General features: G+C 46.4%; 2 protein-coding genes across 2 annotated transcripts; both read left to right on the top strand.

Annotated features, from left to right (window-relative positions):
• The first annotated feature begins 1,515 nt into the window (after positions 1-1,515).
• Positions 1,516-8,889, top strand: LOC119292737 (ankyrin repeat domain-containing protein 63-like). The gene is made up of 3 exons (XM_037571460.1): positions 1,516-1,535; positions 7,857-8,389; positions 8,588-8,889. The coding sequence occupies exons 1-3, from the start codon at positions 1,516-1,518 to the stop codon at positions 8,776-8,778; spliced, it is 744 nt and encodes a 247-aa protein (XP_037427357.1). The 3' UTR covers positions 8,779-8,889.
• A 2,628-nt stretch (positions 8,890-11,517) lies between these two features.
• Positions 11,518-14,945, top strand: LOC119290866. Its single transcript, XM_037569527.1, has 4 exons — positions 11,518-11,595; positions 11,928-12,005; positions 13,851-14,194; positions 14,270-14,945. The coding sequence occupies exons 3-4, from the start codon at positions 13,853-13,855 to the stop codon at positions 14,759-14,761; spliced, it is 834 nt and encodes a 277-aa protein (XP_037425424.1). The 5' UTR covers positions 11,518-11,595; positions 11,928-12,005; positions 13,851-13,852; the 3' UTR covers positions 14,762-14,945.
• Positions 14,946-25,250: the final 10,305 nt, after the last annotated feature.

Consider the following 25,250-nt stretch of genomic DNA (forward strand, 5'->3'; position numbering starts at 1 on the left):
CGCCGCCCTCGACCCCGCCCCGACGCCACCGTCGCCCCGCCGCCCTCGACGCCACCCCGACACCACCGTCGCCCCGCCGCCCTGACACCACCGTCCGTCGCCCCGCTGCCCCGAACCAGGGAGCGGAAGCGCGGCCGGCGTGCGAACGAGCGGAGAAGGCGGCCATCCTCGTCCTCAACCTGTCGTCGACACCGTCGATTCCAGCTCTCGCAGCAAGGTATGCGGCTGGTTCGTCCCCTGTCATGGCCAGATTGATTTTTTTTCGGTAAACTAGGCTAGGGTTCGATGGATTATGGAGATTCATGGTGATTCATTAGTGAATAAATTCGTTCCAAGAACAAGATCATGGCCATTTCCTGTGCTAGCTAGAGCCGTTGTCAGCCTGTGCAAGGTTCAGAACAAGTTGTCAGCGTCTTTGTGCTCTATACTTTGTATGAAAATAGCATCGCTAATAGTAATCACCGAGGGATAAAAAATACGAATGATATTATAGTTTTTCTATACTTCAAGTTTCTATTTTGTATATGCTCACCTGCATCTGCTCCAGTATAATGTCTTTGACGTGATAATGCAATTAAAAAGCAATATTGGTTGAGAGAAATTGTTGTACTGGTTAAGACAACTGATTTTCATACAATGGCAGCAGTGCACAAACAGTGTGAGTGGTGTGTACTTATTTCAGAGATGATTGGTGTCGGCTCAGCGGCTGCCATTTAATCAAATCACAATTCGTAGACTACTGATTCCTGAACTCTTTATGGTTTGTTGTTTCAACTCTTGAACTACTGGATCTTGCATCTGTGTTTAGCTAGTAGAGTATAAAATCCAAATTCTTATGACCAGAAGCATGAATGGTTGTTTTAATGTTGCTCTCTGTTAATGTCACTGAATCTGATGCAAATGATAATCTAAGCCCAAAAGAAAATTTTTCTAATTCAATCAACGTCGAGCTGCTGTTCTCTGCTCATGTGGAACATTGCGTTACATTTTTGCATCTTCAGAAGTGCGGTTGTCCATGGCATGGAGTTTTTGTACTGTTGTTAAGGTTCAGGACAAGCCCGTGACTATCGTGTTTCTAGTAGCTAAAATCTATTTGTTCCTATTGGCATTGGCTTGATTGTTCTAAAACTCAGAACCTGTTGGACAATGACATTATTTGTAACGGCAGCATGAGAGGAGGAAGATTTTGGTTTCTTGTTCTGTATTAATAACTTCCTATAAGCAATGCACCTCTGATGATTTTGTCAAAAGCGTGTCGAGTCGATATTCTCAATATATTATTCTTTATCAGTTTACAAGTTGATTAATTTCCTCTGATTATTCTCAAATTCTTGAATTATTTGTAATGTCTTGCAGAATTATTTGTGCCTTTGTTTTTTCCTAAGTTTAGGATGCACTCTGTTAGGTTTTAGAAAAAGTAGACGAGAGAGATTAAAGGGGTTGTGACCAATGCTCCTCCGTCCTATAATGTGATACATTTTTTTGACAGTGTGTCGAAATGTCTTGCATTATGGGATGGAGGGAGTATTTGTCAGGTATGTGACATACTTCTCCCATAAACGTCAGGTATGTGACATTATGGGATTAGGGGTTACAAAAAACATCAGTTACAAAAAAGTTCAGATTGTAAAATGTTCATTTTGCAGCTAGTGCCCATTTTGAGTAATTGCTTAGAGGGATGATCCTGTGTGAGCTGGTGGAGTGATTTGTTTTCTACATAAAGCTCTTTAGTCAGGCTGGTTTTCGTGAAATACACATGAAGCTTCACCAGCTCCTGTGGGTGTGGGATCCATGTGACATGTGACATTGCATCCATGTCCACCTGGGATAATGATTTTGCAGGTACCCCGAGAGGCCCTTGAGTTTGCCGGAATGTCGATTAACTTCCGTTCCGGCAAATTCGGGTACTCCATATGTCCTATTTTCAGCAAAGGTCATGCTGAAATTTTCCGTGAATTTTAGCATGACTTTGCTAAAAATAGGACATATGGGGTACTTGTGACTAATGCATGGGCCGGGCTATCATAGTAGTTAATTAAGTAGGATCAAGTGCCCCGGCGTACTTGTGACTAATGCATGGCTTTTAGGGTGCCTCGGTGTCGATAAAAACCGAAATGATGAAAGCTTAGGCTTTTAGGGTGTCTCGGCGTCGAAAAACCCTCAATGATAAAAGCTTAGATTTTAGGATGCCTCGGTGTCGACAAATCCTAAATGATGAGACCATGATCTTGTTCGTTGACAATAACCAACTTTTTGACCAAGCTTTGTTTCTATTTAGAGAGAAACATGGCCCACAACGATGAGGCCAGGGGTTCGGGCGGCAAGGCATTCTGGGAGCTGTCCCAGGAGATGGAGGAACAACCTCACTTGTATGAGGCCGCCGCCTTCCCCACCGATCCTGAGACCACTGATGGTGCCGCCGAGGATGACCACACTGATGCCACCACTGATGGTGCCGCCGAGGATGCCACCACTGATGATGGCGGCGCACGCACAGATGGCAGCCAACCGAAGAGGCAACGGAAGGACCGGTGCCCGACCGTGCTCCGCACCCTCAAGGAGGAAGTTACTGAAGTGGACTCCAACGGAAATCCAACGGCGCCCGAACGAATAGTCAAGGGGTACTCGCTTCAGCTCGGGTGCATTGTCCGGAGCACCGTCTCGATCAACACCGAGAACCTAAGGCATCCTGACAGAGGGAATTTGCGCAACCTCCTCTTCACGAAGCTGCACGAACGATACAAGTTCCCCGCTGAATTTGCAAACACAAGCCTTAAAGGAAATAAAGTGAACAATGTTGCCCTCACGAAGATGAGCAAGGCCCTGTCTACTTGGAAAAGCAATGTGAAAAGAATGATCGAGAAAGGTGAGAGTTATCAGAAGATCAAGGAGAAAAATCCTTCGATCACCGAAGATGACTACAACGACTTCAAGATCAATTGCTCGAGCACCGCAAACTCCCAATCAAGTGAGTGGGGGAAACAAATGCGGGAGCTGAACATAGGGGAACACACACTCGGTCCCGGCGGTTACAGAGTGGCGGAGTCTATATGGGACAAGGAGGAGGCGGACCGTGCCGAGCAAGGCCTACCGCCCCTCTTCGATAAATACGGTGACAAGCAGACCAGGAACTTTGTCAGGGCCCGGTACAAGAAGGACCCGAAAACAAAGGAGCTTACCACGGATCGGAAGACCAGGCAGCTTGAGCTTGTTCTGGTAAGGAATACACCCCCGCGTAATTAGCTCCATATGGTTGCATTCTAATTAATGAAGCCAAATTTTTAAATGGTTCACATTCCTTCCGCAGGCGACTGAAAGCAGTAGCGCGGGGTCGACTAAGAGCAACCCTTGGGACACCACTCTAAATAGGGGGTTGAATGTAATGAAGAACAAGGATAAGCTCAGTAAGCCGACGTCAGCTGGTCGTGTGGCCGGCAAAGGTGCTATGCGGAGTCTGCATGACAGTGTTCTTTCTTTGGAGAAGCGGCGTCTCAGGGAGAAGGATGTGGCATACCCAGTTTTCGCGGCCAAGGTGCCAGAGGGCAAGGGCTTTGTGGATAACTCCATCGGGCGTACGATCGTCCTGCGTTTTGATGACATCCACGCTATGTTGAACCTTCATCCGCTGCACTACACCTTCGTTCGGCTATTTTCGCTGAGTATGGAGATGCGGATCATTCGCGACAAGACCCCGGACATCATGATAGTCGACCCCTTCTACATGCGTGCCAAGATCTTGGGCAGCGCTGGGGACCGGCAAGTCGCGAGTTCTTACCTCGAAGGCGTCATTCTGGCAAACCAAGATAAGGATAACTTCCTCGTGCCTTACTTTCCCGAGTAAGTCCTCCCCTCAACCGGCCCGTAACATATGAATTCTTACATTTCGATCGTTTTTCTTTTAACATTCCGTGTTTTCTGCAGTGACACACGTTGCACGCTCATCCTCCTAAGCCCCAAATATTCCATGGCCGCGTATTTCGACCCGGACCGTCAGTCGAACATAGACTACACAAATGTCAAGAAGGTTCTTGATGATGTTCTCCCCGGCTACGCCAAATCTGGAGGCACCTTCACCAGGCCTATTCGTAAGTACGGCAAGCACGTGTTCTCCCACAATACGACGTTCTGCTGCGTCAAGCAGCCACCTGACGGTCAGAAGGGTGCCTACTACGCCATCCATCACATGCGGGCGATCGTACGGGACCATCATCAACTTCTGCTACCGAGTAAACTCAAAGGTTGGGAAAAGAGCGTGTCGGCAATCCAGGACGCGGACCTCCGACAAGAATTCTTTCGCATCCAGTCGGAGTTTGCGGAAATCATCCATCAAGATGTCCTTCGTACCTCGGGGCAGTTCTACCTCAACAATCAACCGTCCAACAGTGACATCGACACAATGCTACAAATGCAGGCTGACAACGACCGTTATTTCATGACTCCCACGATAGACGGCGGCTTCATCCACGCTCCGGTCCCCTGAGTCGAGTCGAAAGCAGTGATGCTGTGTCTAGTTCTGAAACATCGATTGGCTCATGTTGTAATTAAACTTTAATGAACTTGTAGTATGTCTCTTTGGTTTCGAGAGTCGTTAACCTTAGATGTAACCGATGCTATTAATGTCTTGCTTTTCTCTTCCGATCGTTCTGTTGCATACTTATATATTGCTTATGTATTGTCTGTGAATTGGTACTAACGTTTCGTTTGGCTAGTGCATAACGATGCCGACGTATGTCGTGTACAAGGGTAAGGTTCCCGGAGTCTACGATGACTGGGAGGAGTGTCGGAGACAGGTTCACCGATTCAGCGGTAACAGTTACAAAGGGTACACCACTAGGGCCGAGGCCGAATCTAGATACGCCCGCTATCTAGCGGGAGAGGGGAGGGAGCGTTGGAGGAAACGGATGAAGACGAGTTTCATCGTGATGATGCTCATCGTGATGACCGCAGCTCTCTTCTATGTGATGGTAGTTTAGATGATCGATATCGACTTGTAATGTGAAGACAAACTCGCTACTCGCGGTCTCGAGACTTGTAATATAATGTTCTATCTTTGTTCGGTCTTTTCAATTCGGAGACTAATATGATGAATTATATTCGGAGACTAATATGATGAATTGTATTCAAAGACTAATCTTCTATTGTATTTGATGAATCTGTTGTTGATGTGTGCTGTCTATATTTTGTCAAATTATACATTTTGTAACCTGTGCAAAAAACAGAAAATAAAAAATAAAAAAAACATAATATTCATACTAATGGCGCATCACTGGGCAATGCGCCATTAGTATGCCGCGGTTACTAATGGCGCATCTCGTGGTCGTGCGCCATTAGTATGCCAAAGCACCTGGGTATATATGGCCCCTGGGAGGCATACTAATGGCGCACCGTAGCCTATACTAATGGCGCACCAGTGGTGCGCCATTAGTATACCAGATACTAATGGCGCACCACTGGTGCGCCATTAGTAAAAATTACTAATGGCGTGCTAGTAATGGCGCACCAGTGATGCGCCATTAATGGCCAAATTAGGTGCGCCATTAGTAGCGATTTTTCTAGTAGTGATGCCTGAATAGTCTAGTCAATGGATGGGAAGAACCACTTACCTCAACTTGATGCATTCAAGGAGTCTGAGTGGTTCAGCGTAGACTTTAAGGTGTGTGAGCCTTAAAATTAGCTTCCCTGTGTCACTTGTAGTGCACATAAAATCCAAATGATGTTAGAATTTAGCATCATAATAATCATAAACTATTAGAATTGCTGATAGTTTCGGTTTCAACCCAATGTCTCGATGACCAAGGTGAGTATGCCTAGTTTTTCATGTACAAGACATTTGGAAAACTATCTTGGGCGCAATATGTCCCAAGGGTTTTGTAGTATGTGTAGTACAATCCAGATGATACATAGAAAATGTGCTTGCCATATCCGTTGCATATGGTAAAGAGAATGTATTTCTCTTTCTTGTCAGCATAAGTTTCGCTATGGAAACCATGTTGACGAATATCTCTATAGCTTAGTAGGGTACGAGTTAAACTTGGGAAGCAATGAAGCATCCTGACGTTACTCGAGTACCCACAGGGATAGTAAATATGACTCGAGTTGAGCCAACAAATACCTCATCGCATCAAGCGATTTTAAAATATCTCCTTTCCCTCAATGAGAGTGGAAACATTGGACTTCCCCGAGTATAGAGTTTGTGGTGCATATGCCCACAAGGCACATATCATTTTTCATCGGATTGACTCCCGTAGTAATCTATATATAGACATTAAAATTCTCAAGAAAATCTCTGTCGGATATATATAGAATACATATAAATGAATTTGTATCAAAGTGCTGATACAATATATTGTGATATACAATATATGATGACAACAATACTTATGTTGTTGTTACAACATCATAAATAGACATTAATTATATTGACCACTCAGGAGATTGGAAGACTATTCATTATCTCCAAACATGTCGGTTGAAGCATATTCAACCATCACATTCTCCGTGCCTATAGGGCCCCGTCATAGCTAGTGATGTCGGATTGAAGGTTGAAGTAAAATTCAAACCTTTGCCCTTGAGGTTCATTGTATCCCAGGAATTGCTGATACAGAATAAGCAGATGCTGTGATCTGGTCTAATGCCTTATGATTATAAGACACCATTTTTCTATTAGTTGTGTCATCCTGACCAGAGGTGAATCCAGGATTGCACATATTATCCCACGAGACACAAGAGCGGTCATGATATCCATGGCCCATATAGGGCAGTGGTGGCCATTGAGGGCGAATGCCTCAAACTCTATAGCCATATGTTACCTCTATGGGTAAACCAGAGATAATTAATTTACAACCAGTAAATTAAAGACCATCATGGTTGATGTTGTAATGAACTTAGCAAAATCAATGGGTATTTCAAGAAGTTATCTTGAAACCATTAGTGTGAATCTCAAATAGCTAAATATGACATCTTGAAGATAATCTCCAAAATGGAGTAGATCTCACAGCACTAGAGAGTATAATCTGATGGAATCAGTAGATACGCACTCGTAATGCCTTATGCCATGACTTACTAAAATGTGTAGGAGAGCACTTTGTAAAGCAATTATAATGTCAAAATGACAAAATATAGGCTTTAACAGTAGTCATTGACAATCTGCGAAGGCAGTAGATCTAAATGACTACCTTGTGATCCCAATACATCAATTTGAAGAAATCACTTTGAATTTTGCATTCTTATTTGCAAGAAATTAAAAATCTCAATTGCAAATAGACGTATTAATCTCAACATGTAGCGAACATGGAGATACATACATTCCGAAATACATCGTACTCAACAGAAATACACCACTATTATAATGAATAGTAATGATGTTGCAAACTTGATGTTCAAGTGAAAAACTTGAATTGTACAGATCTCAAATTAAATAAGATGATCCTGTATCAAGTTGCAAGATAATTCAGCTGGGTGAATTAATATTTTGCGAGAGAAAATTAATCTCAATCGCTATGAGATTGTTTTGCGAGAAAAATATATTTCTCAATTGCAAATCAATATTGTTGTGCGAGAAAATTTAATCTCAATCGCGAAAAACATGTTCTAGAGAATGTGGTAAACACATTGAACATGTCAAATATAAATATAGATATATTTCTGGAATTTTAAACTCAACAGAAAATACAGTAGTACTGTTGATAAAACAGAGAGAGAAAAAAATCAATGAAATCCAGCCCAGAGAAGGCGGTCGGAGGTCACGCCAGGCGCCTGGGCCTGGGCCTCCACGGCCTTTGGCCAGCCCACCCGCCGCCACACCGCATAAGAGAGAGAGTAGGCAACGGTTACGGATAAGGGTCGGAGACCTGAAGCCCGCACCACCCCGCTCGATCCCCACATCCTACACGACGCCGCCGGCGGTTGGAGGGCGGCGGCCACGGGCACGGCCGGGCGGCCTTGGCGCGTGCAAGAGGGCGCGTGGCCGGGCGGAGGCCGGGCCGCAGGGCTCGGCGCAGCGGCCGGGATCGGGGCGCGGCGCAGCGCGGGTTGGAGGGCGCAGAGGCCGTGGCCAGGGCCGCAGCGCGGCCGGGCGGACGAGCGCGGGGCGGGGAGGCCGTGGCCAGGGGCACAGCGCGGCCGGGCGGACGAGCGCGGGGCGCGGAGGCCGTGTCCTGGGGCGCAGCAGCCTGGCGGACGAGTCCGCGCCGCGTCGCGGTTGGGGGCCGTCCTCGCGGGCGCCGAGGCCGAAGGACGCCGCTGCGTTCGCGCCAGACGGCGTCGCCTCGCCATGGAGGTTCGATCCAACGGCTTGGTTGCAGGCCGGGTGGTCCGGAAGACAACTGCGCTTCCCGTTTCCGGTACTGGCGAGCGACGACAAAGGCAGTCCCTCATAGAGGAAACAAAGGTAAATCGATTTGAGAAATCAGCGTGTGTACCTTTTCCTTTTTCTCCTCAATCTGTTCGTTGGTGGATCTCGATTTGCACTCTTGCCGTGATGGGAGACAATGAATTCGTTTTCAACCTCCAATCTTTTGATCAATGGATGCTATCTCCCATGTTCTTCATTCATTTTCTGTTCTTTGTGGCCTTGTTTCGCCTGCAGGAATTCATGGCCACAGCGCGCTGCAGGAAGCGCCGATCTTGAGGGCCGCCGCGGTAGCGGGCACCACCACGCCGACGAACTCGCGAGCGAGCGATGCTGTAGGCGGAATCGTCGCGCAGATGGAATCGCTCCGCCGGGGGCGTGCACGGGCGGGAATCCACGGGCGGTCGCCGGGCCTCTGTGTCGCCTGATGGACTCTTTCTTTCTCAGCGGAGAAGACTATGTGCTGATAACGTGTTAAATTGTAACGAGAGCAACGAGAGACAATCGAACAAAATGATTGAACTCTCCTCTTTGCATTAGATGAAGTGCTATATATAGCACTGGAGCAGGCGTTTACAAGGGGGCGTCGGTTGGCACGGAACCGACGGGATTGCAGAAAGCAACAGCCATTACAAGCGGGGATTAATCCCTTAATTATTATGTAAATTAATCTTAACAGATAGGATGGGCCTCGCACTCCCAGCCCTGCAAGCTGCAGCCAGGCTCCTCCTACTCGTAAGGTGGGCCGAGCCTAAACGGGCCCCCGGGTTTCAGGTGCACCTCACTGACTGGCTGGATCCTATTTGACCGAAATGACTGATTAAGGAGTACTCGTTACAAAGAACACTCCACCTTCCCAGGTCACGACAAGTGACGCACATGCAGCGCGCCACTTGTGACAACCTGGGAGTTTTTTCTTTTTTCGTAGATTCATTTATTCAAAATGTTTTATCTCTTAAACCGTGCTTTCAAATCTCAAACCGTTTTAATCATTGGATTCCTCGCGTCGAGATCTTCAAAACTAGATCCCATGTTGATAGATTTTGACGAACTTTTTTTTACGAAAAAACCGGACGGAAAAACCAAACCAGGAGTATGTTTTTTTTCTCTTTCTAAAAGAGGCACGCATGTGCCTCTCAGGAAATCACAACCGCGCCCGTGGAAGCAAAACCGTAACTCTCGTGGAAGGAAAAAAAACAGAAAACATGTTTTTTTTCTTTCCGAAAGAGGCACGCCCGTGACTCTCGCGAAAGCACAACCGCGCCTCTGACGAAAGCAAAACCGTGACTCTCGTGATAGAAAAGAAAACAGAAAACTCGTATTTTTTCCCTTTCCAAGAGGCACGGCCCTGACTCTCGCGAAAGCACAACCGTGCCTCTCGCGGAAGCAAAACTGTGATTCTCGTGAAAGAAAAAAAATAGAAAACGCGTTTTGTTTTTCCCTTTCCGAGAGGCACGGCCGTGACTCTCGCGGAAGTGACTCTCGCGAAAGAAAAAAAAAACAGAAAATATGTTTTTTTTCGTTTTCAAAAGGCACGGCCGTCACTCTCGCTAAAGCACAACCGTACTTCTCGTGGAAGAAAAACCGTGACTTTTCTTGAAAGAAAAAAAACACGCTTTTTCGCGCAAAATTGAGAAAAAACGAAAAAAAAGTTGGTCGAAAGCTAAGGAAGACCGGGGTAAAACCAAAACGTCCAAAAAAACCCGGAAAAAAACCCGTTTAAAAAGCCGAAAACGCGTGCGAAAAAAAACTGAAGGAAGCGTCCAGAGCGCGACACGTGACGAATGGCTGAGAGCGCGCCAAGTGGCGCTGATCATTGCGAGGCTTATGAAGGAGCGCTCGTTAACTAGTTGCTCCCCTAATTGGCGCCCTCAGCGCCGAATACAACGTTAACCGTACAGGACGCACACCCCCATGCGCAACGGGCCAGCCCACATTCCCTTTTTTTTCTAAGCTGATGCAAAAAATCAAGTGCGGGGACGAGGATTCGAACCCGCGCCCTAGCGGTTTCTGCGATCAAGTACATTTTTTTAACTCTTTTCTTCTTTCCTTTTGTTCTTTTTCTAATTCGACGAAAAAAGTTCACTGGATTTCATGAACAATTTTTCAACTTTAACGAACTTTTCCAAAATTGGGTGAACTGTTTTTTTCAAGTCTGATGAACTTTTTTCAAATCCGATGAACTTTTTTCCAAATTCGTTGAACTTTTGTTCAAATCCGATGAACTTTTTTTGAAATCTGATGAACTTTTTCAAATTCGATGAACTTTTTCTGAAATCCATTGAACTTTTTTTCAAATCCGATGAACTTTTCTCTTTTTTTGTGTTCAAAATTGATGAACTTTCGGAAATTTGTGAACTGTTTTTAAGATTGTAAATTTCAAATTCATGTGTTTTCAGTTTTGTGAACGAAAGGACGAACAGCAAAAAAAACGAACTAAGGAAACGTGAGCGAGCGATCGAAGCGGAGAAAGGAAGAAAGCGTGCTAGCTGGGCCGGCCAATTCGAGGCTGCGCGCGAGCGCCCGCTAAGCGAACGGGCGCATAAGGCCTTGTACAATGGGAGGTGCTTAGAGGAGGTGCTTAGATAAATAAACCAGACTTTTCTTAAGCACCAATGCTTATTTGTACAGGAGAGACGCTTAACTAAGCGTCTCTCCTGTAGAAATAGGCACCGGTGTTTCAGAAAATCTTGATGTATTTTTTTAAGCACCCCTTTAAACATCTTTCATTGTACAAGACCTAAGGCACCGGAGAGGAGATCTCCACTGACTGAGCAGTATCTTCTAAAAAAACTGACTGAGCAGTCTTACCATGGACCGCTGGCAGTCGTACGTGCAGACTGGCGATCCGACAGGTCGTAGTAGCTCGTCGTGGACGCGGTTAGGTGGCCGGCTCATGCAGAGAGACCGAGGCCTGGATAATGTTGTCCTCAACACAACCGACGCACAGCAACGAGTAAAACGCTACTGTTGACGAGAACGCGATCTCGTGATTCATGTGGCCGTGTTGAGCGGACTCCAAGGGTGTGTTTGGTTCGAGTCACGGGCCGGAATGTCACGGGTCGGACCCGTTTCTGGGCCTCGTTCCTGCGTTTGGTAGCCCAACGGAAGCAGAACCTAGTCGTCCTCGCGTAGCGAATATTCGCCTCATATCCGGAATTCGCCGAGACCTCCAAATCGACGAAACCACGCAGAACCGCTCGTCTCTCCCGCAACCCTATCGTTGCTCTGCTCCGAAGGCACAGGTGCGCCGCCGCCCCTCTTCCTCCCTCCCTCTCCTCTGCGCCACCGTCCCTCTCCCTCTCTGCGCCGCCGGCCATCTCGCTCTCTGCTCCGCCGCCCCTCTACAGCTCTCACGCGCCGCCGTCCCTCCCTCTCCTCTGCGCTGCCGTCCCTCTCCCTCTCAGCTCCGCCGGCCATCTCCCTCTCTGCTCCGCCGCCCCTCTACAGCTCTCGTGCGCTGCCGTCCCTCTCCCTCTCTGCACCGCCATCCCTCTCCCTCTCTGCGCCGCTGGCCCTCTCCCTCTCTGCGCCGCCGCCCCTCGATCCATTTTCTCACCCCTCACTCGATCTGCAGGATACTTGGGAAGAAGGCAAGGGTCTAGGCGCTACTCCAGCGTGGCGGCAGAGTCAAGCACACCCATCTCTCTTGAAGGTACAAATCCCTCCTCCTCTCCCCTTGTATATGCTGCTGTCCAGTGCATTTTTTTGCTCAAATTGTTGTTGTCTAGTACATATTTTGTTCAAATTGGTCTTGTCCAGTACATCTTTGCAATATGTGGTGATGTGTAATAATTTTGATAGCATGCGTCAATTGTAGATGGTCAAGAAGATGAACAAAAGAAAAAGGATGGTTAGGGGAGCCGCTGTTTTTGTCACACTTGCTGCAATTGCAGTCATTGTTCGAGCTATAATAAGGAAGAGAAGAGCACGTATTACATATGGCCCAATGCATGAAAGAGATCGAATCAGATATGATTACCTAGATCAAAAATTTTGGCAAAGTGATGTGTTATGTAAAAACATGTTAAGGTTTGAAAGAGCTGCGTTCTTTCGCTTGTGTGGCATACTCAGGGATCGCAAATTGCTAGAAGACAGTCCACATCTTAGCGTGGAGCAACAATTAGCGATGTTTTGCATACAATTGGGCATAACATTCGGAATAGGGTTATTTCAGCCAATTTTTGTAGATCATACGGCATAACCAGCATCTATTTTAAAAGGTTCTCCATGCCATAGGGGAGCTTCGTAATGATTACATAACGCCACCATCATTGGAGACCCCCACAAAAATTGCAGGAAATCATCGATTTGACCCATATTTTAAGGTAAATACAGAAACTATTCGTTAGCTATCTAGGCTATATGATATGCCATTTATTAATACCTGCCACTATATAGGATTGTATTGGAGCTATCGATGGTACACATGTGCGAGCAGGTGTTACCAAAGATGTGGAGCATTCTTTTCGGGGTAGGAAGGCCTTCACCACTCAAAATGTGATGGCAGTGGTAGATTTTGATCTACGCTTCACATATGTGTTAGCTGGTTGGGAAGGGTCAGCACACGATGCAACTGTTTTAGCTGATGCATTAACACGTGAGAGGGGCTTACAAGTACCACCGGGTAAGAAGTTGCCTAGGATACAAAATTGTCCATTTGTTATTACCTTACAAGAACCATTGTCACCAATTATTGTTTTTTTAGGCAAGTTCTACCTAGTTGATGCTGGCTATGGAGCAAAGCCTGGGTTCTTGCCCCCTTTTCGTGGTGTGAGGTACCATTTGAACGAGTGGGGCAACAATCCAGTCCAAAATGATAGGGAGCTGTTCAACCTTAGGCACTCATCTCTACGGGTGACGGTAGAGAGGGCTTTTGGATCTCTGAAGAGGCGCTTCAAAATTTTAGATGATGCCAAACCATTCTTCTCTTTCCCGGTGCAAGTTGACCTTGTTATAGCTTGTTGTGTTCTTCATAATTATGCACTGTCACAAGGGATTGATGAATTTATTATACCGGAAGTGACATGGACCACCCAACCAATTCGAACATCAAGGCAACAAGCAAGTGACGTTAGGGCTGTGGTAGACCGTAGAATGCAAATAGCAGCCCAAATGTGGGAAGATAGACAACTAATGTATGCTAATCTATGAGTGTGGCACACTCCATGTATTTGAACCTTGTATTTGTGATGTTTATGCAACTACATTTGAATTTATTTGATGGCTGGGCAGATTGTATCATTTACTAAACTTGAACCATTTATTTGTGATGTTTATGCAAGTACATTTGAATTTATTTGATGGTTGGACAGATTCTATCATTTACTAAATTTGAACCATGTATTTGTGATGTTTATGCAAGTACATTTGAATTTATTTGATGGCTGGACAGATTCTATCATTTACTAAATTTGAACCATGTATTTGTGATGTTTATGCAAGTACATTTGAATTTATTTGATGGCTAGACAGATTGTCTCTTTTATTATTTGGACAGAAATGGAGAGTGTTGAAGCTGCAAGTGCGAACTCCGGGAGAGTTGGGATCATTGTTTGGACCAATGCCATGACAAAAACCATGCTTGGTTTTTTGGCTGGTCTTGTTGCTGATGGGAAGAGAACGTCAAGTGGCTTCAGGGACGTGCATCATAGACAATGTGCTATTGTTTTGAACGAGCAATTCAAGCTTTCTGTCACCGGAGAGCAAGTCAAAAACCATCTCAAGAAGTGGAGGAAGATTTGGACGAAGGTGGTCAATTTGAAGAATTTAAGTGGAGCTCTATGGGATGAAGATACTTGCACAATTAGGCTCAGCGAGGAGCACTATGCAGGGCATTGTATGGTATGCTTCTCACCCTTCAAATCTGATGTCGTTTTATGTTTGCATTATGCTAATCATTTTGCACAATGTTTGCAGATCCACAAAGCTGATGCCCCCTTCCTGAATACCCCAATTGAGCACTATCATGCCATGGCTGCCATTTATGGGACAATTGGGGCCAAGGGGCTGAATGGCAGATATGGCAATGATCTTCTTTCCATTGATCTTGAAGACGAGGAGAACGGTGAGGTCAACACGTCACCAAATGTTGGTGAATCTTCTGTCCCCAAAGCACCACCAAAGAAGAAGGCTAAGGTAAAGCATGTTCCTGAAGATCCACTTAATTTAATTCTCAAAGATGGGTTCAAACTTGTGGCCGATGCGCTTGTGAAGTCTAGTGGAGATGATGATGACATACCAGATGACCTTTGGGATGTAGTCTCCACATTGCCAGATTTTAATGAAGAGCACATAGCCCACTACTATGCGCATCTTGTGGACAACCCAAAGACTGCAAGAGCCTTCATGAAACTTTCCCAAACCAACAAGTCTGTTTGGGTGAGTAGGTATATCAAGAAGAACTTCTAAATTCGATACGGTTGTATGGTTGTCAAGTAATGTGAACCTGACATGTATGCTTCCTAGTGCACTTTGGTTGCTTTTGGAGAGAACTAGGCGTGTGTGGCTGTCAAGTATGACTTGGACATGTATGGCTTTATTGCAGCTTCATATGTGAACTACACATGTATGGCTGTCAAATGCGTTTAATTATTTGACCTTGTTGAAATATGTGTTTTATGTGTTGTCATTTATATGTTGAACTTGTCAATATATATTGTTATGTTGTCTTTCTTGAAAATATAAATGACATGCTGCCAAAATTTATAAATTTATGTCATTTCATTTTACACTCTGTGCTTCCAACCAAACACCGGAACGGAACCAACCCGTTACTCTCTTTTGCTCCTACCAAACACGGGAATGGAATGGACCCGTTTCTCTGGAACGGAACCATTCCATTCCATGACAGTTGGTTCCCCAACCAAACACACCATAACAGTGGCGCCAGCTACGAGTCCATCAACGCCAAGGACGCGCGCACAAAGTCACTGCATATCTTTTTTCCCTTTGAGTATCACTGCTGATAGGTATGGTAATGGTATCCCTTTTTTTAACTTTGATGATACGATTGCATGCAACAGAAAGTTACTACCGTTGGGTATAACTTCAGCAGCACTGCATTGAAGATACTACCCGCGTAGGAACCAGGAGTGAAGTCTGAAACAGACCCTGTGGTTGTAGGCACAGTCGGAGATGAACCAAGGCATGAAACCTCTTCCTCTGCCTCTGCCAGTAAGATGTACTTCCTCCAGGTGCTTCATTTCTAGCTGGTGCTGATCTTCTGGGAGGTCTGGAACTTGAGGAGCCTGGTTGTGAGCTTGTAGTTGCTGGTTGACTCCTGGTTGCAGGTTGAGAAGATCTAGCTGTAGCTGCCCTTCTTTTGGCAGCCTCAGTCTCTGCTTGCTGCAATCAAAGAAAAACAACAAAGCACTGGTCAGCTGCATATTAAAAAGTTAGTAGAGCAAAAAATGCTAATGGTCAGTTGCATATTACCTCAGTGGACCTCTGTTGCCTTCCTCTCTTCCCAAGAAATGCTTTTGTTTTTTTTGTTTCTATCAGCATTCTTTAAGCAAGATCCTTTGTTGTGTCCCTTCCCCCCACATGATCCACAAGTGATTTGAATTTCATGCTTGCTAAGTTTCTTTCCTTTGGGTGCTTCCCCCTCCTCTCTCCTTCTATCATTGTTTTTCTTCCTTGCTCCTGGCATTGCAATATAGCCAGGTGCCACTGGCCTAGGGTTCTGAGAAACTGGCCAACATTCTTCACCTTCCACAGGCTGGAGACAATGCTCATATATTTTCTTGAAATTCTCAATGTAGTAGCAGGGGTCAATGAATTCTTCTATTTTTCTACCACTTTTGTATATAGCACAAATTGCATGACAACAAGGAAGGCCTGCCAACTGTAGATATCCACATGAGCATGTCTTCTTGTCAAGGTTCACTGTGTACCTCCTTCCTCTGCCAGTCAAATGCTTGACCTCAAATCCATCCTTGCCATTCCAGAGCACCTCACAAAACTGAGTTCTCTTGATGTTGCCCTGGAGTTTCTTAAAAATGTTAGGGCAAACTGTTCCATGCCACTTATCACTTTTGCTTCTCTGTTCCTAGACATACATCTTCTTCCTAATCATCTCTTGCTGTGATATTATGGGATAAAACCTTGATTCTATGATGGCATTGTTGAAAGACTCACATAGGTTGTTATGCACTGACTCGTAGTTTGATCCATATGGAAAAAATGCCCTAGCCCAATGCACTGGCTCTGTCCTCATAATATCTTTTGCACCATCAGGGGTTTTCTGAGCAAGCCTGGCCTTGTTGTAATTAAAATCCTGTTTGTTTGAAGCCTTGGCAATTGCCCAAAATCTTTTTTTGTAGTTCATGACCCATGTGCTTCTTTCTCCAATTGGCATAAATGTGCCTTGCACACATCCTGTGTTGTGCCCTAGGCAAATAATCTCTCATGCTATTAATTAATCCCTACAAAAGAGATATAAATGTTAACAACAAGATGATATATCAATGCAATGAAAGTATATATCCTAACCCCTAACCTTATCGACAACTACCTAGCCTCACCTACCCCTAACCCCTAACCTTATCGACAACCACATAGCCTCACCTACCCCTAACCCCTAACCTTATCGACAACCACATAGCCTCACCTACCCCTAACCCCTAACCTTATCGACAACCACACATGGAACAAGTACAACATACACATATGTAACAAATAATGCAAGATACTAAGAAACTTGTAGACAAAATTACCTTTTGCTGGTCAGAAATAAAAACCCAGCCAGCTCCTTGATCATTGATATCCAAATCCTTGATTAGCAGCCCAATAAACCACTTCCATGTCTCTGTAGTTTCTTTTTCCACAACAGCCCATGCTACAGGGTACATTTGGTTGTTTGCATCCCTAGCAATTGCAGCAAGTAATTCACCTTGGCATGCTCCTTTGAAGAAGCATCCATCTAGGCCTATGACTTTCCTGCATCCAGCTTTAAACCCTTGTTTCAAAGCATTGAAACAAACATAGAACTATTGGAAAACATTAATTTCCATTTCTTTTGGATCCAAGCAAACAGCAACAGTACTCCGAGGGTTACTTCTAAGCAACTCTAACTGATAGTCAAAGATTTTAGTATACTCACTCTTCATACCACACATCAATTTATCCATGACAATCTTTTTTGCTGCCTTGCACTTTGAGGTTGACACATCAGCAAACATATCTTTCAGGACAGTGGCTTTGATGCTATCAATCTTCCACATTGGATTGGCAAGGATGAAATGTTCATATCTTTCTGCTATGACCTTTGCAGAAACAAGCCTGTTTTCCCTGTTCTGTGCACAGTGGTGCTCATCCTCATATGTAATGATTTGGAACCTTGAGAACCTGCTAGTCTTTGCTCCATACACAAGCCATGGGCACCCAGGCCATCCACATTTGGCTCTCACCCTCACCTCCTCAGACTTTAAGAAATTGATACTTCTTTTTGTAGCAAGACCATATCTCTTAATTGCTTTGACAAATTGATTTTTGCTTCTGAAAACCATCCCCAAACTAAAGTGTGGAATATCAGTATGAGGGTCAAATCTAGGGTACTTGCTCTTCCTTCTAACAATGTGCCCCTCCTCATCTTCATCATAGGAATAATCTTCATCACTAGACTCAAATTGCATTTCCTCCACTACTTATTCAACATTTGCAATGAAGTCAATAGGAACAGCCCCTGATGCATCTGAAGTAACCCATTTCCTGGAGTCTTTCATCTTTTTTCTGAACTTCCTTCCATGTTTTCTTAGCTCAACTACCTCTGATTCCTCTCCACTATCATCAGTATGTGGAACATAGTCATTGTCCTCTGAATCATATGAATCAGACTCCTCTTTTGCTTGCTCTTCTCCTTGCTCTGCTGCTGCATGTTGTACTCCTTGTGTTGTTGCTGCAATCTCTACTCCTTGTGTTGTTGCTGCAAGCTCTGCCCCTTGTGTTGTTGCTTTATATCTTGCTGAAATTGCTGCTGCTGCAGGCACTATTGTAGGCTGGGAAGGATTGCACACTTGAGAACTCTGAGAAGGATTGCAAGTTTCAGAACTTCTTCTCTTCAATGGGCTGCTTATGACTGCAGTAATAACACCACTGTTATTGGGGACAAATACTTGCTGCACTAATTCTTCATTCTGATGATCCAATTGCACTTCTTCAGCACTCATGACAATGGGCATATCTTCTTCACTTCCACTTAGCATATGATCCTGAATTTCCTCCTCAAAATTAGAGCCACTCTCCTCTCCTTCATCCTATTCCCCATTGTACTCCACACAAATTTCTGCAACTCCACCATCTGTTGTATGATCTGACATCATCATGCAACCAACATCATCATGTAGAAACAACAACCCATTAATCAGGTCTCTACCAGGCATAAGAAAATAATACTTCATGCTTTCCTTTACTGTCAAATGATCTGCAAGAAAACCCTTGACCTCCTGCAAGGACAACTTGTCCCTCTCAATCTCAGAGTAAGCCACATCTCCCCCAACATAGTCCAGAGAAGGACCAATTCGAACAAACTGCCCCCCTATATGAAACCTGACGTTCAAAATCTCTGTCGGGTCCATGGATTCAACAAAACGAACCTACATTGCAAGCATAGCAACTGATTACTACACTGGACAACATAAATCAACATCAAATCCACTTATTAAGACCCCTAATTTCTGCAGCTTTATAATACAAAAACCCTAAACCTAACCAAGACAAAAAAGAAGAAAACACCAGAGATTGGAGAGGGGAGATGGATCAATCGTACCTTGCTCTTTTCTGCCGGAGAGGTCGGCGGCGGCCGTCGCGATCATCCGCTCATCGCCGTCGCCGTCGTGGAAGAGCAACAGAGGCGCGTCGCAGCAGAGGAAGGGGCGAGGTAGAAGACGAGGGGGCTGAGCGAGTTGGTCCGGCTCGACCAGGTTATAGCCTCAGACCCCACCCGCAGGTGCTGACTCAGCCACTTCCCAACCTTTCCCAAGCCACGTACAAATCCCGCCATTTGGATAAACACACAAGGATCAAAAAATCTGGGATCAGAGAGTTCAGGGTATGGACTTCCGGGATTTGGAGGTTGAGGTTCATCTCCGACTGTGCCTACAACCACAGGGTCTGTTTCAGACTTCACTCTAGGAACCAGTACCATTTACAGTTGCCCACATGAGTGGATAGTAACATACACTATTAACATACACATATCCCTAAACTATATTATTACCTTCATAGCAGGTACTACCTCCGTCCGGGTTTATTAGGCCCTGAGAAATGGGAGGTTGTCCCTATTTACAAGGCCCATATGCACTGCATTATTTTCTTCATGCCCCGTTCCCTTCAGCAACAGTTAATAAGACAATAAAATCGCTTTCTTTTCCTCTGTTAGTTGGCGCACGCATCCCTCGTATTGGGCAGGAGCCGCTGCACTAAGGCTCTTTTTGGTATCTCTCTGCTCCGCGGAGCCGGGGAGCTGGGTTTTCGCTGCTCCGTTAAAATAAGATGTAGGTTGGTCCGCTCCGGGAGCGGAGTTAGAGGAGCGGAGAGAAACCAAACAGGCTCTAAATTAACCCTGGTGGTGCATGCAGGAAGTTGAGCGCATGCAGCCGGTTCACATTGTTTTAGGCAGTTAATTGAGCATAGAAGTCAAGGAACAATGCTAATTTTTGGGTAATTAATTGTTGTGCCTTGGTACTTGCGTTTTGGTCTAAGGGCCTAATAAATCCGGACGAAGGGATTAGTAAGGCTGGTCATAGTGGGGGTAACATAAGTATTATCATGCACTTGGGTTCCCAAACATGCTTATGTGGCAGGCAATTAAAAAAGAGAGAGATGTTTATAGTAACAAGGTAGATACCGTAACATAATAAATGTGATGCTAGTATGTGCCCTGCATGGCAATAAATGAGACCATTTATGATACTAATCTATGATACTATGCACTATAGAGGTAGTAACATAGACTAGTAACATATGCATATTATTAGTCTAAGTTACTCCCCACTATGACCAGCCTAACATAAAGACTAGTCACAATGGGTAGTAACTTAACCCAGTAACATGCATATGTTACTAGTCTATGTTACTACCTCTATAGTGGGGAGTAACATATGTTTAGTGTCATGCAACACTTCATTTATTAGGTTGTAGACTTATCTTGTCTTGGTATGTGTGATGTTATAGTAACTAGTTATGTTACCACATGCCCCTATTCCTCATTAATTACTCGTCATATCATCTGTTTTGCCTAGAGATGTGTGATGTTACCACCTATATTATTCCCACCGTCGGTAGTCTAAGTGTGGTGTCATGCAAAACTTTATTTATTAGGTTATAGACTCATATTGCATTGGGACATGTGATGTTACGGTAACTAGCTAAGTTACTCAAACTACCTCTCTCCTCATTAACTCATCGTCACATAAGCAAACCTGCTGAGTTTGACACGATGTTACTGCTGGAGTTACTCCCATTATGGCTACTCTAAGGAGTTGTCATGTCATCGCCAACCTTATAGTCGACACGTAGTACTCCCTCCGTAAAGATTGTTAGAATAATCCCGAAACCACCGTCGATCATCCGAGGACCAAGCAATCACACGAGCACGACATCAAGATTTGTTAAGGAGGTTCACTGATATGACTACATCCCCGGGTCCTGACTATAGGCGCTCCTCCCCATGACACCGCTACAATATCGCACCCGGTCGCCCTCGACGCGGCACATGCCGCCGGCTTCCCCTGTGTTCATGTGCTATTATGTTGGCATGAGTTATATCGTGTGTCTACCCCCACTATATATAAGAGGCCTAGTATACAAGTGTCATGCTCGAACACGACTCCATATCCTATCTAAATATAATACTAATCAGAGTCCAACTGTAACATACCTTGTACACTATATTCGACACAACTCTAGCAAAGATAATATAAATCAATGTTGACCCATAAATTTGCTCCGGCATCCGTCCCCGCACAGGAGGGACCAATCCGCAGGCACAGATGCAGGAGTCGGCCATCCAACACCGCCCATACAGTTCGAAGCAAGTTTTAACTAGCCGGAGGAAGTTCATGCAAACACGACTAATTTTCATATAAACTGGACCAGTTCATTTCATTTCGACCTTTCTCATTTAAAAAAGCGGCCGAACCCTAAATCTGTTCTACGACGGTGCCCATCATTCACTTTCTCTGTATTCTGCATTGCCCACCATGTCCTTCATCCTGTCGTGTCCATGAACGACGGCGGGTTTCAAGATCCGTGAAGTCGAGGTGCGGTCTCCGGCGAGAAACAGTAGAACATAGGAGACGAACCGACCCACTTGGGACACAATGCCCTGCCATCTCCCATACCCTACTTATCCTCGGGGGAGTCCACAACTTGTCCATCACCGGGGCCGGTGGACGTGAGGTCACTGTCCATCTGCCACATGCGCCCCCGAAAGTTGGATGACGACGTGTAGGACGCGCAACTGGCAACGTTTTCGTCCTTGACGCTAGCGCTTGTGAGGTCGCGTCCGCGTATGTGGTGCAAGGGAGGAGGATGTGGAGCGGATGTGTTGTGGTGTGAATTTTAGCCGGGTGTGGCCACGGTTAAATAGCAGATTCTGGTGAGGCCAAGCGTCCAGGTGCGTCAATGCGCGGCGTCGGAGTTGGTTCCTCGATCGGCGAGCCTGTTTAATGGCGCACATGGACAGACAGGACATTGAACAAGTGTGGTAAATATCCGTCCCGTCCCGTACAACAAACGTCTTCCGGCATTGAACATGCGACGATACCGGGGATGCGGCGTTGGCGCGCCGCAAGTAAAAGGTTGTGTCTGCTCTGGGCCAACGTCAATACGGAGCGAGCCGCTCTACAGCGGCATGAATGCGGGCAGCTAGCCCCGAGCGGGAACGCACGCGGGTGAAGGAGGAGGGTAGCGTGTCCGGACCGGCCTACATGCGGACCGTTATTGGACCGCATTGGATGTCAAAACACATCCGGATCGCGCAATTCGAACATATGTGGACGGTTTGAGGATTGGCGTTGGAGATGCCTAAGAGTGTTTAGATTAGTGATCATGGAGGGAGTAAGTTTTAATTACGTATTACTTTATTAATAGCCGGCCCATCTTACAATCTCATAAAGTGTACTGCGCGCTTGTGTTATAATCAGCTCTTATCCTGCAACTGGTTTCCTTCTCTCTTCTCTTCAATTAAGCAAAGATATAATGTTAGAATTGTTTGTTTATGTTATTTGTACTTTCTCTGCGATGGAGGAGGGATTCGATCAATGCAATGTCAAATTTGTGTTGCCAATAAGTGAAGGTTCGAGAACCAGTCATCGACCCGTTGATTGGGCAGCTGGGTTAACTGCTAGCCCATAGTGCTTGCCTAAGGCCAACTCCACCGCGCGACCCCAAACGGACGTCCGTTTTGTCCGGATTCTGTCCGTTTGGGTAGGGGTTTGGGGTCGTGTCCGGGCCTGTCCTGGGATGCGGTGGCCGTGCGCCCAGCGCGCGGCCGCATCCATTTGCCCCATCCTGTCCACGTATATTTCTTTGCAAGTCCTTAAACTTTTTTTATCATTCATTTTCGATACATGACAATACATCATCACATTTTGACTAGTAAAATAAGGCCAAAGAAAACAAAAACCACAAGAATACATTTGAGAAGATACCCAACTTCCATAACTGCTCCCTTGAGTTGGGTTAGCGCCTTCTCGATGCACTCATTGTTGATCTGTGGAGGAGGCACGACGTTGCCCCCTCCTTTCTTCTTCAAGCCAGTAGTCGACGTTGCTTCCTCACACGTAGTATCGTGCCTTGTTGCTTCTTCGCACGTAGTATCGTGCCTAGACTCTAATCTAGCAACAAGTGCACTTGTCTCCTCTAGGCTAGCTAAAAGTGCACGAACATGCACTATATTTCGCTCTATCAACATATCGATGTACTCTTCTTCCCAATACCAAAACTTGCATCCGGTCTACACAATAAAACTTAAAGTTAGCACCACTAGTCTAATCCAAGAGCACAAACATGCACCGAAGCTAAAAGAGCACATACCCCATCGTTTAAGCACTTGATGAACACCCATCCGGGATGCTCCGGCGTTGTAGACACGCGGCGCACGACCACCCTTGGGCAGTGGTCGCACTTGATGAGGGGCAACGGTGCGCCGACGAGCTTTTGGGCAAGCTCCGAGCCCGGCCGGCCGCCATTCGCGTATCTGCCGGCGGACCACCGACGGTGCAGATCCGAGCGTCTAAAGGACGAGCCACTGCCTGCATGTGGCCTTGCGGCCCTGCCAGGGCCTTCCGGCAAGGTGCCCGGCCAGTCCATGGCGCGGCCCGGCCTCCCACAGCCGGGCGAGCTCAAGACCGACCGGATCCGCCCCAAATCCGGCCGGCGGGTGCGCAAACAAGGTGGTCGTGCTTGGGTAGCTCGGCGGCGACGAGAGGAAGGGGCTGGGCAAGCGCGCGTCCGAGGTGCACGGCTGCAATGGCAGCGGGCGGCCGGCGGCGACGAGGGGGAGAGAGGGGAAGAGTGTGGAAGAGTGGAGTGGATGCGGCCGGAGGGAGGAGGGGAGCGGATAGAAAAAGGCTCGTCCTGTGCCACCGATGGGCGGGCCAGGGGAGGACACGCGCAGACGACCCGCGCGTCCGCGTGGTGTCCGTTTCACCCCAAAAGCGGCGCAAACTTGGGCCGCGGATGGGTCGAAAGCGGACACAAAACGGACAAAAGTCCGTTTGCGCCCGCGCGCTGGGCCGGCTCCTTTGTCCCTTTTACCCCAAACGGACCGGGGCGGACAGAATAGGGTCGCGCGGTGGAGTTGGCCTAAGGTTAGAGACTCGGCTCTAACGCGCAGTGCCCGTGGAGTTTTCTTCTATAAAAAAAAGCAATAAGGATTACCCTGAATAGGTCTCATTTTTTCTACATGAAGGTTCGCCGTAAGAGAGCCCTGGGTTGTGGAAAGCAGCGCCCATCCGATCGCAGACGTCAATCAATCGATCACACAAGCAAATATTCCGCCCGCGCGGGTGCTCGACAACGCGGCAAGTACGGCTGGCACTCGCCGTGCCGCACGAACGGAGCGAGGCGCGAAAATAGGCGGGGACGCAACGTGAGCCGCGTTTTCTTCCCTCCGGCGGCTACCCGTTTGGCCCCGATTCTCTCTTTGCTATGCTTGCTCCCCGGCCGGGCGGGTTGCCTTTGGATTCTTCCAAAGCCACTGCCATTGATCGTGACTCGCTCGCTTTGCCCAAAGCAACTTCGTATCGTAGCTCGCCAGGGCTTTATTATTTCTAGCGTCTGTTGCCCGCCCTTTTGCCGGGTTCTCCGACCTTTGTTGTCAAAAATGTATAGTACACCACAATAGTCCTCTTTTTGGAATATATATGGTCGTAGGGGTGAGGGAAAAAGAGGTCCCGAGAATAGTAGATTTCCATCCCCATGCGACTCCGTCGACGGGAAGGAAAGCTGCTTCTTTAATTCACGATCGGGCCAGGAACGAGATTCCCAATCATTTCGCTGCCTCCCTTATCTCCTCCCGTGAGCTTTGTTTTATCGCTTAGCTTCTAGTCACGTTGCTCGTGAGGCCTCACCGGTTTTTAATGTACTACTCTACATCGCCGCAGCGTGTTCCATGGTTTATTCTCCCTCCGGACATTTGGCGTGTGCTTGGTTGTTCAGAAGCCAACCCGGTCAATTTCGCCGGCCGAATCAAGTTGCATGCAACTATGCAAGCTACTAGAGCAAGCACGATCTCGCTCCACATGGACGACGCGGCGGCATCGCACGCCGGCGACACCCAAGTGTCGTGCAGTCTCGCACCAGCAAGAACAAGTCCCAACAAAAAAGAACTGCAGATCGAGCAGCATCGACCGCGCCTTTAGCTGTCACAAAGAAAGCAACTGCGTGTCACTGT

The sequence above is a fragment of the Triticum dicoccoides genome, chromosome 4B (assembly GCF_002162155.2).
Source record: "Triticum dicoccoides isolate Atlit2015 ecotype Zavitan chromosome 4B, WEW_v2.0, whole genome shotgun sequence".
Lineage (NCBI taxonomy): Eukaryota > Viridiplantae > Streptophyta > Magnoliopsida > Poales > Poaceae > Triticum > Triticum dicoccoides.

Excerpts from the sequence above, each read along its gene's own strand:
- LOC119292737 (XM_037571460.1), top strand. The coding sequence starts at position 1,516 with ATGGAGGGAGTATTTGTCAG. Across the intron at positions 1,536-7,856 it reads ATGGAGGGAGTATTTGTCAG|CCCGCACCACCCCGCTCGAT; the intron begins GTATGTGACATA and ends GGAGACCTGAAG. Across the intron at positions 8,390-8,587 it reads CCCTCATAGAGGAAACAAAG|GAATTCATGGCCACAGCGCG; the intron begins GTAAATCGATTT and ends TTTCGCCTGCAG.
- LOC119290866 (XM_037569527.1), top strand. The coding sequence starts at position 13,853 with ATGGAGAGTGTTGAAGCTGCAAGTGCGAACTCCGGGAGAGTTGGGATC. Across the intron at positions 14,195-14,269 it reads ACTATGCAGGGCATTGTATG|ATCCACAAAGCTGATGCCCC; the intron begins GTATGCTTCTCA and ends CAATGTTTGCAG.